Source organism: Symphalangus syndactylus, chromosome 15 (genome assembly GCF_028878055.3).
Source record: "Symphalangus syndactylus isolate Jambi chromosome 15, NHGRI_mSymSyn1-v2.1_pri, whole genome shotgun sequence".
Classification (NCBI taxonomy): Eukaryota; Metazoa; Chordata; class Mammalia; order Primates; family Hylobatidae; genus Symphalangus; species Symphalangus syndactylus.
The window spans coordinates 95507845-95524093 of NC_072437.2; the positions used below are offsets into that span (position 1 = coordinate 95507845).

A 16249-nucleotide genomic window follows, 5' to 3' on the forward strand; every position below is an offset into this window, starting at 1 on the left:
GACTGCTTCATGGCTTTCCCTACCAGGACATGAGTTCCTTGAGGACAGGAGTTGTGTCTCAAATTTGATGGCATTCAGTAAGTTGGATTGATATATAGGTGTAAATAATAGGCCTATATAAATATTTGCATAAGATTCAAATTAGAATAGACTAAAATAAGTCCTCATGAGAGTCTCCAGACTCCCTCCCCGTGTAATCTCCCATGGGCTGCACAGAAACTTTCACACGAAAGACCTTGGGAAAGTCCCCGTTATGGAACCTGAGACCCTCGGACATCATGTAATGCTTTTTCTTGTGAAAAGCAAATGAGACTAACAAATCATGACTCTAGTCTGCAATTCTTAAGCAAAGTACACAAAGTCTGTGTGATTTTCTCTACAAGGTATGTTTCATAGCTGCAACAGGAAAGACAATGTGTAATGTTTGTAAATCCCCTATTTGAAGTGCCTCTTTATTGAGAAATTATGCTTTGCTTCTATTGAAAATACAGAGACATTTGATGATTAGTGTGCTAAATGAGGCAAGAGTTCTAATTCAGTGCTACCACCAACTTCCATTTTTTGGTTCGGGTATTAAAATAGGTGAGAACAGAACCTCTTTTCCTCCTTCCTCTCCCACCTTTGCTGGAAAAGGTGCCAAATAGCTCTCACAAGCCCTCAGCAAAATACCTCCATGCGCATATGTCTACCACGGCCACTAGGTAAGCCATGCCAATTATGGGGCTCAGAGCCTCCTGGATGATTGATGAACTCCACTTTCGGAAAAAGTCTGAAGGTAGGGTGGGTATTGCCTAGATACAGCTCAGACTGTATTTCTCAGGGAATAAAAGAGAAGGGGAATATTTTTGTCCACTACTAGTATCCTAAGACTTCTGTGACATTGCAATAAAAGTATCAGAGTATACAGTCTAGTTCGGGGAAGAGAAGGGCCCCTAATTTTGGCAGACCCCAAAACAGCCATTCACTCTTTGAGTCAAAAATGGCTCACTGAAAGTCAGACTGACCTGTTCACAATGACTGGCAAGCTTAGGAGTATTACCATCACTGCATCCACTTTTTTCAGAGGGAGTGACAAAGAGCCAGGCTACACACCTGGACCCGCATTACTTGCAGTGGGGGAAAAAACTCCACAAAAATAAAAAGAGCTAACCTGTGATATGCTGGTAAACTTAACTCTTCCAGGGGGATAGAGGATGGGTAAAGCCCTGATGTGTAGTATTTGCCGATTTCCATGTGTGAATCCTCTCACCGCAGCTACACTTTCAGCTATCAATGGTGGAAAGGCTTGCAACATTCCTTAACATTCCACAATTGGCTTTGGGACAGCCTGGTATGCACCAGCCCTCGCACATCACTGCAGCTAACATTAAGGGTTTGTATGGTGCCGTGATAAGCACTTTAAATTCAGTACCTCATTTAATCTTCCCAACGGTCCTACAAAGGAAGGTCCTGTTATCATCTCCATTTTGAGGTGAGATAACACAGCCACAGAGAGGATAAGTAACTTGCCCAAAGTCCCACAGCTTAGAAGTGGTAGAGCTGAGGCTAGAATTGTTTTCTGACTGCAGACTTGAAGTTCTCACAATACCCAAATACGTCTCATGATCCAAAAGAGGCCTTGTTTTAAATACCCAATAAGTATCTAGCCAAATAGCAGGAACAGTGCCTTGGCCACAGGAGGCACAGTCCAAATAAGACCAACTATTTGTGGCTTCTGTCAACCTTCTTCACCCACTCACAGCAGAACACATAAGGATTCCTTTCCCTTGAAAACTCAATCCTCTCCTTCCTTGATTCTTCCTTCCAGTCTGACTCTCAAACCTTAACACTTTCCTGTTAGTGACTAAGAGTCTCTGTTCCTCTCTTGGTCCTCCCTTGAACGATTCCAATACCATGTACTATAACTGAAGAGCCCTATTCCTTTTCCAGGAAAAAGGAGAGGTCACCAAGCAGCTGTGTTGCCCTAGGGAGCTGGCAGCTATCTAAATGTCCTATACTAGTACAAGAACCACAGTGAGCTGGTCCTTCCCCAGGGGATGTTTTTAACATCAGATGGAGAAACTGTTTTCGACATTGGCACAGGGATCACTGCTGACTTTTTAAAAAGAAGGAATGAACAGTGACATATTCACATCATATCTAGAAGTCAGGAATAATTTTAAGACTGAGGAAAAATGAAAACTCAACAGAAATTAAGCGTATCTTAAATCTTTCAAGAACTATCATGTCTAGACTGATCAAAATCAAGAAAACCACCACTGGGATAGAGTTAGAATCCCCAGGCATTTGAGGGTCAGGGAGGCAGGCAGAGAGAGGGCAGATGCTCAGTGCCTGACCCTGAGAACCTGCTTGGCCAGGTTCAAACGATAAAGAGACTTGCAATGGCCTGTCAGGAATAGCATGGTGAAGGATGAGCCCCCGGGTGGCCAGGAAACCAGGCATGGCCGCTGCTGCTCACCAGGCCACTCATCAAATGCGTCACTGAGTAATACGCACAAAGGAAGCTGGGAGAGGGCCAGGGCTGCAGCCAGTGGCACCCTGCAGTCCAGGAGAAGGTCTGAAATTGCAAGCTGTCCACCATTAACAAGTAATGAAATCAATTTCCTGGGGCAGGTCCAGGAATTTTACAAAATGAAACCAATTAGAAAAATCAGAATGTATCATATATAATAAAGGCAAAGCTATTGTTTCATTAAATTTTTGCTGTATGCAAAGAAACAGGCTCATATACATATCTAGGTTAAATGAAATGCTTACTTCCTCTACAACTTTATTCTTTTTTTAAAAAAGGGATGAGAAAATAATTACTATATGAAAGAAATCCATGTTACATGAAGAAAATTGATGTTGGGAAATGTTTTTCCATTGTTACATGATTTTGTTGCCAAAAACACTGAGCCTCTTTAAGAACTCTAATATGTGCAACTTACAATAATTTTCCTGTTTTAAAATCTTCCAAATGAAGAGGTGCAGTAGGTTCTGAACATTCAACATAAAATGCAACCTTTCAATTAATTTGCAAGAACTGACTGACATCAAGAAAGACGCAAATAGCCAAATAAAAACTTCTGCTTAGTGGGCATGATTTTAAAATGAAGCTCATTACTTCAGATTGCAGCCAATGATCTATTTCTTCCACTTGGATGTACACACCTTTGTGAAGTTACATTTTTAGCTGTAACAGTCATTAAAACTAAGCACTGAAATAAAAATAAAATCATTGTCCCTAAATTGTTATCCTAAGATTTAAAAAAATAATAAAGTATATTTAATGTCATGGCTCTCAATGAAAATATTACTCATATTTTTTGGAAGGATTTTGTAGCACTAAGATTACTTTTCAGTGTCTTCATATTATAGTCTTTCGTATTTCTACATTTTATGGATTTTTATAAATTATATACAAATACTACTATAATTTACAAGTATCCTTAAACTACCAACATAGTAACAGTGTGTAACTCACACACACTTTATTGTTAAGGAAGCCTGAAGAGCGCTGTCCTAGGTGAGAGTCAGAGTGAGTGGTCAACACAATCCTGCCCTATGGGTCAAATGAAATGGGGTCAAGAGGTATGACTGACTCTCACTCAGGCCAAGGGCTTTTGGGACACAGGAGGGCAGACACTGATTTGATGTCTACAAATATTGCTTTAAAAAATCTTTATAATTTTACATCTTTTACACAGTAAATAATTATCATATGAAAAAATACAAAGTAAAAGGTAAAAGTCTCCCTTAATGCAAGAGGTTTTGCATTTTGATTTAAATAAAGACAACTTTCAGTGTTGGTTTTAAAAAGGAATTATCATGAAAGTTTTTCCTAAAATACTAAGAGTTCATCTATGGCACGAACTAATGAAATATGTAAGAAATTAGTTTATATTTTGAAAAGTACACAAAAGATGTTTTTATTGTCTAATAATCCCATACTAAACAACTCAGGGAAAAAGTTTCCATTAAAAATAGGAACTGATTATTTCTTGTGATGAATAAATATGTATTTTACACAATTCCCTAATGAGAACCAAGGAAAATGGTGTCTTTCTTTTAACATGAGTATTTCTGAATGCAGTTTCTAGCTGCCTTGAACAAAATCCCTTCTTTTGTTGCTACGTTTCTGCAAATCTCTTCCAGATCCACTGTAGTTTATGACATTCTATCCAATTAGTTGTCAACATAGTTCCTTTTACCTTCACTGCAATTACCTTACTTTTGCTAAGAAGATTTCATGCAATCAACCTGTTCAATTAAAGCTATACAAAAAGCTATTCTCAAAAACCTACTGCTAGGCAACAGAAACCTGTTGAACTAAATCTCAGGCGAAAAACATTTCTAAATAGAGATGAGAACAATTGTAGTCACTTCAGAATAATTAATACAAAATACAAAATAAATTTTGTTAAAATTTGTAAGGACAGGTAAACACAAAAAAACCTTAAATGAGTATTTTCACATGTATGTATATGCGTGACTGTGTACTGTATACATATTTGGCATACATGGTAGATCCCCAATAACTAGCTGACTTAGTTTAATATGTTTGTTCAGCCCACCTGTCACCTTTGCTATGAATTTGAGAACACAGTATGGAATGTCAGTGTTCTGTGTTTTCAAGAGAGCACAGTTATTGCAAACCCTTTGCAGTTAGTTGCTTTGAAGAGCAACAAATGAGGTGAATTCTTACGGTAAAGGCAGAATAGTTTATTATCCTAAATTCACAACTAGGTTAGATTTTGAAATATGGGCTTTGTATTGTAAACCAAACTAAAACATTTCATCCACATTTATTTATCTTTGGGGAAAAAAGTTTTGATTGGAAAAAGGCTTTCAAGGGCTGACAGAATTCATGAGAAGAGTTCCTCAGGCTTCTTAGAAATCTAATTCTTAAGAAACAACTTTGATGAGTTAAGTGTAAATGAATCAGAAACATATGGATTAAATTTCCCCTTAAACACTTTAAAAAGGATTTAAAAATTAAAGGAAATATGTTTAGTAAAGTATATTTGAGAAATGTTACAAAACATATTTCAAAATGTTTGAAAAATAGCTTGAGGCATTTTACAAACCCCAAATGAAGTTCAATTCATCCACATCTAATTACATAATAATTACTAACACTATAGTTTAGGATTTTTGTTATGGAATACAGTGGTCATACCATGGTTAGTTATTTATTTAAAAAATTACTTAAGATGTAGTAATTGACAGACGTTTTGAATATTCAGATGAGATTAGGTGCGTTCAGGTGGTGTGGCCATGGTATTTTGAACATTCAGAATTAACTTTGTTCTGGTGCTTCCAAGTTGAACAATGAACCCCATCCATGACTTGGTGATGCCCCACTGACAACTATACATCCAGCTAAGGACTCTGAAGCTGTGGAGATCCCAGGAATAAAAGTAACTGTTAGAGCTCTATGTCACCTAAGTTGGTGGCCCAAATATGATTCATGGGAATTCTTAGAATGATTAGTTCATTTCATTAAGCGTTGCCCTTAAAAACAATAGGTATATATTTGCAGCCATTAGTCTCAGATTCATTAGTCTCAGATTCATTTAAATCTCAGATTCATTTGAATCCCAAAAGAGCCCTCTTTTCTTGCCTTATTAACATAAATTCTGAAACAGAACCTATCACAGTAGTCTACCTAAAAATCTGACAAAACAGCATTAAGAGAAAGGGAAGGTTAAAAAGTGATTAATAACCTCAGAAAAATGGGTGAATGCAACATTTTAAAAATTGAATGCTTTTTGTGTGTTTTTAACATTGTTGAGAGTAAGCTTAGAATATGGCAAAGGAATGGGTTCTGGAACAAAACTAACCTAGGTTCCTATCCTTCTTCACTTCTTAGGAGCCATTCAACTAGAGCAAGTCACTCTATAAGCCTCAGTTTTCTCTTCTGAAGAAAAAGAATAAGAATAAATCTATCTTTTAGGGCTAATGTGTGAATTTAGTAAATAAAAGTATCTAGCACACAGTAAACATTATGTTAGTTCCAATCCTATGATGTCAACTTATCTTACATTTCTTATTTTTAACCATCATCAGCTTGGGTAATTGTATTGGTATCTGCTACAGTCTTAAAGGTCCTTAATAAATGTTTTGCCATCTGACTTGCTTTAAGCCTGGTCTGCAGCATTCTTCAAGATCAGAAACAGATATAAGTTCTGCGTCCAGATGAGAATATGATCTTGAATATATATTTTTAAATTTTCATGGTTTCAACTCTTCACCTGTAAGATGAGCGGACCAAGTCATTTGCTCTTAATTTCAGCTCTCAATGCTGTAGGTTGCTGGTGAGTCTCTCAAAAGTTACAGGGAAGGTCTTAAGAAAATATTAGAATAGGTAAAACTAGGAAAGAGTTGCCCATCAAGCTTTTCTGATCGTAAAAAGGATAAGTAACCACCGAGCACATGTGCTCTCTCCCCTGATCCCTTTCTGCCCTGTTCCAGGTGTAGCCGGAGCCAGAGGAAAGCCCAGGTGAAGCCCCACGTCTGCCTGGCCAGGTGCAGTTGAAGTGGTGACATCCAGCCAGGGAGGGGGAGGAGCACCTGAGTACCAGCCTCCAGCCTTGGGGCGTCAGTTGTTGGAACCCGTCAGGTGAGACTTGAGCCCACCCTGCCTTTCTGCTTGTCATTAGAAAGGCAGCAGCTGATGCTGGGAAGGGACGGAGCCAGGCAATGCTTCTATCTTCCCTCACGATTTCTAGTTAAATTCCTGGCATCTCTGGGCAAACACTCCAACACTGTGCCATGCTCTGCCATGGGAGCCAGGTCAGTCATAGGTAGTGCTGGTCATATGCGCTGGAGAAAGGACTGCAGGGAGAGTGGGAGGGCTCTAGCCACAAATGTCTCCTGTCTTTGTCCCACTTAACCTAATTCTTTTTCTTTATACCCCCCAAGAGACTGAAACCTCACTTACGGCCACAGGAAGAAAAATGGCTGGGGCCATGGCATTAAATTGTTGCTAGGTCCCTTCCAGTTATGAATATTACACAACTGCATGGCACCATAATTATGCAAAAATATCTACTTCATACTTGGTCCACCAGGAGCACTTCTGGGATCCAAAGATAGAGCTAAAAAGGCCACGGATAGCCCAGAGAAACGACACACAGCACTAGAGCCCAAAGAATAGACCTCCCGACCACTCCTCATCCCTAAACTGCAGTACTCATTTACACATGATGCTAACAAGCCTAACTATTTCTCTAGGTTCACTGAAGACTGGAAATACGACACTGGAAGAGGAAGAAAAGCTGATAAGAGACCAGTGGAAATGTTATAAAAGCAAACACCAAAACTCAAAGACCAGTCAGTGGGAGAGCTTTAAAGAAAAAAAAAAAAAAAAGCCCTGCTACCCCTCCACTAACCGCAGAGTGGCATAAAACAAGGGACTGACTGACCTCATAACAACTCTGAATCCTAAAGAAAAGGGTAAGTTCCAGTTCTTCAGTTTACAAACTCAAGGAACAAATCTGATACGCTTTAGCAAAGTTTCAAATTGATAAGCATGTGAAAAAATGTTCCACATCATCTGGAAACTGCAATGGAAACAATGAGGTACCGTTACACACCTATCAGTGAACCTAGTGAAACAGCTGTTAGGCTTGTTAGCATCATTATTGCTATTGGAATGGCAAAACCCAAACTACCGACATCACCACATGCTGGTGAAGATGTGGAGCAACAGAAACCTTTATCCATTGCAAGTGGGAATATATAACGGTACAGCCACTTTGGAAGATAGTCTGGTAGTTTCTTATAAAACTATACACACTCTTACCATACGTTCTGGCAATCACATTCGTATTTACTCAAGTTGAAAACTTATGCACTTGCAAAAACCTGCATATGAATGTTTACAGCAGTTTTACTCATAATTGCTAAAACTTGGATGCAAACAAGATGTCCTTGAGTAGGTGAATGGATAAACAAATTGTGGTACATCCAGACAATGGAGTGTTATTCAGTGCTAAAAGGAAACGAGCTATCGTGCTACAGGAAGACATGGAGGAACCTTAAATGCACACTGCTAAGTAAAAGAAGCCTGTCTGAAACAGCTACATACGATTCCAACTATATGACACTCTGGAAAAGACAAAACTAGAGAGTCACTAAAAGGCTCAGTGGTTGCCAGGAGTTGGGAGGTGAGGGAGAGATGAATAGGTGGAGCACAGGGAATTTTTGAGCAGTGAAACGATTTTGTCTGCTGTTGTAAAGATGGATACATGACATTATGCTTTTGTCAAAACCCATAAAACTGTATAACACAAAGTGAACCCTAATGTCAACTATTGTCAATTATTGAATAATAATAATGCATCAACATCAGTTCATCAATTATAACAAATATACCACACTAATGTAAGATGTTAATAAGAGGAGAAACTGGGGCAGGGGTTGTGAGTAAACGGCAGCTCCAAATTTTTTGCTCAATTTTTCTGTAAACATAAAACTGCTCTAAAAAAATAAAGCCTATTAACTAAAAAAATTGTTTGGAGGAGGTCATAAAGTAAGACTTAGTCATCCAGAAAATGCACCACATGGAACATCTACTTTGCAATGGTGCTACACAAATAAGACAAGTGTATTGATTATGCCAGTTGGAATTAATTGAAAAAACACACATCTTACCTGCATCAACCTTGAAATTATTGGCATAAGCACAGCAAATACAAAATGTCAGGTTTACAATATGTGATTTTATGAGAAAAATCTGGGGAAAGCCATTCCTTACTAGTGAGGGGTTTGTTGCTCCCACTGGTGGCAAGAAGTGCACCCATGACTATAGATCAAAATGAACCACAAAGAAAGCAATGACAACCAACACTCTATAAATTTATTACCAAATATAACCTATGCACAAACACAACTAAGCTAATGAGATTAGCAAAGTAGCAGCACAAAATGTAAGGAAAAACATATTTAATAAATACAACTTGGCAACGTCTTTTTCTTTAAATTAGGTTCAAATACTGGGAGACAAACACTGAAACAAAAGTCTTAACAACGCACTTACAAGCCATCATAACATGCAGTGATCCTGCTGGACACTGTGTCCACTCACAACCATGTTAACTGGGGGCCACTCCCTGCTGCCATACCATCATATGAATATACATTTGTCAGTAAAAATGTGACAAAAATGTGACATTTTTCCAGGTTTGTGTGTTTTCATAAAGTTACTCAGGTTTTTAGAGAATGAACATAGGAACATGTAGGATCCACAATTTTTAATGTCATCACATTAGTTTGTATTTACAAAACTCTAAGAAAATACATGTGTGTTATGTTTGAAACTGCTGCTTTGAATGCAATACATCCAAATAATGAAGCTGACCATAACAAAGAAGGGAAAAGTAATTCAGACATTTCACAGAGGCCTTATTTGGAATATAAATGCTTTGCTAGAGAAAGAAAGATGGAATATTTTAAACAATTTCAAGATTAAAAAGAAAAGTTAATGGGAGGAGGGCAACAGCAGGAGGGAGGGACGTGCTTAAAAGAAACATATCTGCATAGATGATGAACTGAATTTAATTCAATTCATTCCTGCCTAAAACTAAGCCTGGTTAACTGAGGTAGACTCTGGGAATTACACGTGCAAAGAGTCAGGTTTTCCAAAGGGCGATATTTTGTCCTTTCAGATATGGTAAAGTAAAAGTGCGTTTTACAGTTTCGAACAATCAAATGGGAGTCCTTTTATAAGAAGGAAACTTCTCTATACTAATTCCCTATTCTTTTGTGCCAAATTCCCAAATGTACAAAAACCTACACACTGCTGGTAATAAAGCAATATCCAGGTTTTTTCATTTATTTTCTCAGGAAATGAGAAAGGTAAAATAAATTTTATGACATTACCTAAATATTTTTCCTGTTTTTATTAATAAGTCACTGGGAATTTAGAAATATCATTAAAGCTAAAGAGTTGTCTGGAGCCAAAAAACCTAATAAAAATTCAAAGATCTATTTGTTAATGAGGTGAATGTTTAAAAATATATCTATTATCCTAAGAATTTGATTATTAAAATACACAATTTCCACATTAAGAAGCAAATATTAAAAGCAAACGTCAAAAAAATTAAATAAGTATGAAAAGCCTAATTTAAAAGTATAAATAAGTAAACTTACAATAATTACAACAATTTTTAGCTTTTTCTGTAAAAATAGTTAGTGGAGATGAGAGTAAAACATTTGAGGCTTAAATATTTTTATCCCCCTAACATGTCCCCCAACTATAATTTCTGCTTTTTTCTATTGTGACATATTCTTAGGTTCACACAAATATTATGTGCATCACAAATTAAGTGGTTTCTTAAAAATATACAATCAAAACAGTTAAAGAAAAAAAGATACAAAAAAGAGAATAGTTAGGATTTTTTCCTCATACAAGTTAAGGTGGCCTTTTCTTGGAAAAGGCCAGCATTCACCCTTAACATTTTATGCCTGTCATACAGAATATACCCTAAAGTGATTTATCATTAATAAGATAAAAGTTATCTTAAGAGTGGGAATCCACTATTAGGCAAAGAAAGACTGAATAACCTAGACAATACTGAAGGAACCGAAGTCCACTCACACAACATGAAATACTTGCCTAGTCCTTCACTTTATCTCAAGTTAGGGTGGGGGGAAAGTGAATCATAGCTACCTCAGCTGGTTACTGTTTTATGATTCTCATCACACATTTAGCAGTGTATATAAAAACTTATTCCTAAGGAAGGAATTCAAATGAACTTAGGCTATCCAAAACCTAGAGTACTAATAATTTCATGTTCAACAGAGTCAGGCTACACAAAGCAAAGTCAAAGAATGCCAATCATATTGTAAATCTGGGTTGTGCACACACATTTTCCCCTGATGTATGTGTATGACTACCCATAGATTCACCAGGTATTGGTTTGCTTACTTTCTGAGTAATTCGTGCTTTCAGCCTATGTTTTGAGAGTGAAATATGACATCACAAAAACTGTGATCTCAGAAGCTGAAATTAAGCCCCGAGCTATACAGCTAGACCACCACATGTTTTCCCCTTCCAAAATGGCTAGGTATTGTGGGAGGCAGTGGTCAGACCCGAAAGTGTGTAGATAAAGTCTGTGATGCCACTATCTATTGTCTACTTGGATCGCTAGAAGGTTGCAGCTGGTATTTGATATATTTCACTAATATTAATTTCCTTTAAAAAAAGAAATTACGGGGGCAAAAGGTTTATAGTAAACATGTCATGCTTATAATAAACAGGCAGCTTGCGAAATGGTAAAAATTGTTCATTAAAATAGATTCATAATAGTTACACATTATTCAAACAAATGGATATCAGTTCTAATTTCGAAACAGATTAAAAGTGCAAAAAACAGGGGAAAAAAACTTTTATATATTTTTCCAAAGCACAGATTACTATGCCTCTCCATCAGTGATCTAAACTCTTGTTTCAGCAGTAGAAGCCAGGAGCTATACAGAGTCGTTAGAGAAACTGCCAAGTTGGAACTGTATTCTCTAGTCCAGCTTTGTCTTGGTCCACAGAGCTCCCACCCACTGTGTCCTGGACCAACCAATACACGTCTACAGAATGAAGGGACTATCTGATCAGATATCTGCGAAGCAGACTTAGCTTAGTCCTACAGTCATTGTGCTGCAGAACTCAAAATACTCATGTTTTCAGAGGAATTAAAGGAGCCAAATATTTTTCCTTTGATGATGCATCTGCTACCGCAACACAGAATAACAAAGCAAAACAATTCAATCTCATTCTGGGTGAGGCAACACACTGTCTTCTGCAATAAAGTCAGAGTGTGTGTGTGTGTGTGAGTGTGTGAATGTGTGTGTGATATACATTAAAAGTTAGGGCTGGGTGCAGTGGCTCACGCCTGTAATCCAAGCACTCATTCTGGTAAGGCAACACACTGTTTTCTGCAATAAAGACTGTGTGTGTGTGTGTGTGTGTGTGTGTGTGTGTGTCTCATGCCTATAAGGCAACACACTGTCTTCTGCAATAAAGACTCTGTATGTGTGTATGTATGTGTGTGTGTCTGTCTCACGCCTGTTATCCTAGCACTCATTCTGGGTAAGGAAACACACTGTCTTCTGAAATAGTGTGTGTGTGTGTGTGTGTGTGTGTGTGTGTGTGTGTGTGTGTGTTGTATATTAAAAGTTCGGGCCGGGCGCGGTGGATCACACCTGTAATCCCAGCACTTTGGGAGGCCAATGTGGGCAGATCATCTGAGGTCAGGAGTTGGAGACTAGCCTGGCCAACATGGTGAAGCTCTGTCTCTACTAAAAATACAAAAAAATAAGCTGGGCGTGGCAGCAACTGTAATCACAGCTACTCGGGAGGCCTCTGAGGCAGGAGAATGGCTTGAACCTGGGAGGCAGAGGTTGCAGTGAGCCGAGATCACGCCACTGCACTCCAGCCTGGGCAACAGAGCAAGACTCAGTCTCGAAATAAATAAATAAATAAAATAAAATAAAAGTTAAATAGAACACCTGAGGGATATCTTTAAGACCCTTTAAGAGATTTAAGATATACAAAGCCATCTACCATCCACTGACAGGGCAAAATGAGAAACAAGGGAAATAAAAAGCACACCTGACTCACTTAACATAGTAAAGATAAGCTCCTAGGAAGTTTAAGTTGCCAAATACTGCTTAACTGGTATTAAAAGAATCACAATTACTATGTCATTATCCATGAAGAATTCAGAAAAATAATTAAATGCACACCAAGATAATACAAAACCCAGAAAAGGTCTAACTAATCAACTGTTAGGCTGGTGCAAAAGTAATTGCGGTTTTTGCCATTGAAAGTAATGGAAAAACCACAGTTACTTTTGCACCAACCCATTACAAACCAGTTTTAACAATCACAAGACTAACGTTTTAGTGATGGCTCCTAAAACTTCAGGGAAAAAAAAGTACATTTCTGAATGGCAATGGTTTGCAAAATAATCTTAATGAAACTACTTATTTCTTTAAAAGTTAATAAAAGGAAACTTCTCTCAATTTTTAGGAAGAATTCAATTACAATAAAATCATGATGTCTTATGATCTGGCATCTTATAATCTGTGTCTCAGAAAGAAGGGCAATTTACAGATCAGATGAATACTGGAGTTTAGAGTCAGACTTAAGTTATCTGAAAAGAACATAAGGCATTTACAGTTTTCAGCAGGGAAAAAGAATCAAATCTCTTTTTTTAAAAAAAACCTTCTTAGTATCTTGGTTAAATGTCCAAAAAGCTGTATTATTTTTAGTTTTAAACCAGTAGGTGCTATTCAAAACTGAGAATTCAGGATGTTATCAAATACAAATTTTTAAAAGCTTGACCATTAAAGCATAAATTGCCTAATAAGACACATGCAATCATAAAAACTAACGCCAGGATCATTTACTTGTGATTGGATATATGCCATTTACTTTTTCTGGCTTCTTTCTAATGTGTAATTCCTGCTGAAGTGAGTGAGCATGTCAGATTTCTATCTTTATCTTACTGTGTGTAAAAGTTCTCAACCTAGACAAGGACAAATTTTAGAATTTTCCAATGAACATCATTCATTAAGTACGATGCTGTTTTGTTAAACTAGCTGTTTGGAAAACTATAAAGATTTCATTTGTTTTGTGTTAGCCACAGAGAGTGGACTTGTTTAGAATGCAAAAGTATTTATCTCAAATACTAAAATCAAATTCAACAAAAATCAAACAACGTTGGAGCTGAGAAAAATAATGGCTATATATCTGTTTGAACATGTTGAAAGAAAAGTGAAAACATGGCCAGGCATGGTGGTGCGCACCTGTAATCCCAGCTACTTGGGAGGCTGAGACAGAAGAATTGCTTGAATCTAGGAGGCAGAGGTTGCAGTGAGCCAAGATCAACCACTGCACTACACAGCCTGGGTGACAGTGAGACTCCTTCACACACACACACACACAAAGAAAAGTGAAAACAAACTTGGAAGTCTAGAATGAAGAATTACATCTAATGCAATAATATTCTTCCCACCTTTCCATATTAAGTGTAAGAAGCACCAGCAAAAACTACTAAAGACAGAGAAATGACCTGGCAAAATGATTCAAATACCACAGGGCGTGAGAATATTCCTCAATAAAGCTCAAGATGTTATTAAGTAGCTAGCAGAAGAAATGGCAGGGGTAGGGGAAGTAAAAATTCTAACCATATGACAGACTCTAACAGTAAGTCATAAATTCTAAAGGTTTAATTAGTAAATTCATTATTTCCTCCAAAATATACTGTCATTCTTCTCTTAACAACAAATAGAGTTTGACACAAATTCAATTTTGATGTTAAAAGTCAGCATATATACGTAGGTCCCTCATGTTGACAGAGTAAAGAATTGGAAAAAAATAAACTGCAAATGAGAAATAGGGGTATTTCTAAATCTTCTGTAAACAAGTTCCTAAAATAGCACACTGCTCCCTTTCTTCAGCCTCCCTGACAGACTGGTTTGGGTGTGCAATATTAATGCAGGAATACGTGGAATACCAGCACAAAGCCGGGGAGGGAGACTAGCAAACTCTCGCCATGAATTATTTCTCAACCACATTTAGTATTCTTCACAGCTTTAGATTTTTTTTCCTTTAAGTGAAAACCACTCCACTGAAAAAAATTCCAAACTTGTTTGTTAAAAATTGCAGGAATTTCTTCATATTTTATAAACAAAAATACCAGAAATTAAAGAGCAGACAAATTCAAGCAGATCCAAATTCAACCATCCATTTTTCATACTTCTCCAAGTCTGCAGCAGAGACAGACTTAGCAATTTTCTTTAGGGCCAATTCAAAGTCTCCTTTGGTAACAGGCATCTGAAGTTCCTCTTTAGAAAGTGCACGGATTTCTTCCGGACTTAAGCCATTGATACGCCGTCTCATTGCCATTAAAGAGGCATCCCTAAAAATATACCAAAATCAGTCAACAGTAATTTTTGCACATGTTTTAAATGCTTTCAATTGTAACAGTTATGAAGAAAACAATCAAAAGATTATTTTATATGTTTTTATGAGGCTTCTTAGAATTTTCCACTTAAGAAACATCCTGGGGGTTCAGCAGAAGTTAAAATAGGATGCAAATAACCAAAAACATGAAATGTATAAAGTTAATGAACCCTAAAAGTCTAAGTTAATCTCAAATAGTACTGAATTTTCTTTTCCCCACTTGCTCCTCAAAGACAGCCAAGAAGTTTAGGAAACTGAAGTCAAATTTTGAAATATTGAATTGTACACTTGGAAATGAACATACGGCTAATGTTAATTCAAACCACAGACCAGTTTGTCTACAGCCTAAATAGAGGAATAAAGCCACGAATCACTCTCTCTCAAACATGAATATCCACATATAGTGGACATGGAATTCCCTACATGGAGTATTTGCAGGCAACTGAAGGCATAAACTCTGGCTTCTCTTGATCCCATGTGCAGCTCTCTTTGACCAACTATAAATAAATATGAAGGTCTGGAAGAAAAGGATAATTCACAATCACAAAAAAGCTATTAGGAAGGCCAAGCCAACAAAAATGTCAAGTTCTTAAATATTTTACTATAGTAGCAGTAGAAACTATTGCAACCTTATTGTATGCCACTAAATTTGGATGCACACGGGAAAAATGCAAGCAGAAAAGGTGAGAAAAACAGATGCTATGGCTTTAAAGAAAGGCTACTAAAGTCAATTTAAGTACAGTTAGAAAAATAAGAAAAAAAATAACTGCAGAGTGACAGAACTGTCAAAAATTATGATGTCGCTAAACTGAAAAAATTTTAAATGTGTATCTTCCCCAGCTTATGCTGATCATTTTTGCTCATTTGCATGTGTTTAAATAATGCCAACAAAAACTAAATAATATTACTTTATGTTGATGCAGAAAGGCTCCAACACAAAGCTACACTAATCTTAGGTTGTCAAAGTCATTATTATCAAGTTAGACACAACAATTTCTTTTTTTTATTTTTGAGACAAGAGTCTCGCTCTGTTGCCCAGGCTGGAATGCAACGGCGCGATCTCGGCTCACTGCAAGCTCCGCCTCCCGAGTTCACGCCATTCTCCTGCCTCAGCCTCCCAAGTAGCTGGGACTACAGGTGCCCGCCACCATGCCCGGCTAATTTTTTGTATTTTTAGTACAGGCAGGGTTTCACCGTGTTAGCCAGGATGGTCTTGATCTCCTGACCTCGTGATCCACCCACCTCGGCCTCCCAAAGTGCTGGGATTATAGGCATGAGCCACTGACACAACAATTTCTT

The 16249-nt window shown here is 37.4% G+C and overlaps 1 protein-coding gene across 7 annotated transcripts in view; it reads right to left on the reverse strand.

Moving 5' to 3' along the window:
- Positions 1 to 8823: 8823 nt before the first annotated feature.
- Positions 8824 to 16249, reverse strand: part of KATNAL1 (katanin catalytic subunit A1 like 1) — a 105828-nt gene continuing 98402 nt past the window's right edge. For 6 of the 7 annotated variants that reach the window (XM_055244742.2, XM_055244743.2, XM_055244747.2 and 3 more), the window contains exon 11: positions 8824 to 14906. In XM_055244742.2, the coding sequence (XP_055100717.1) occupies positions 14708 to 14906 (199 nt within the window). In that variant the 3' untranslated portion in view covers positions 8824 to 14707. Of the gene's footprint in view, positions 14907 to 15373; positions 15468 to 16249 lie in introns of all 7 variants that reach the window. The other variant, XM_055244750.2, reaches the window with a different exon arrangement.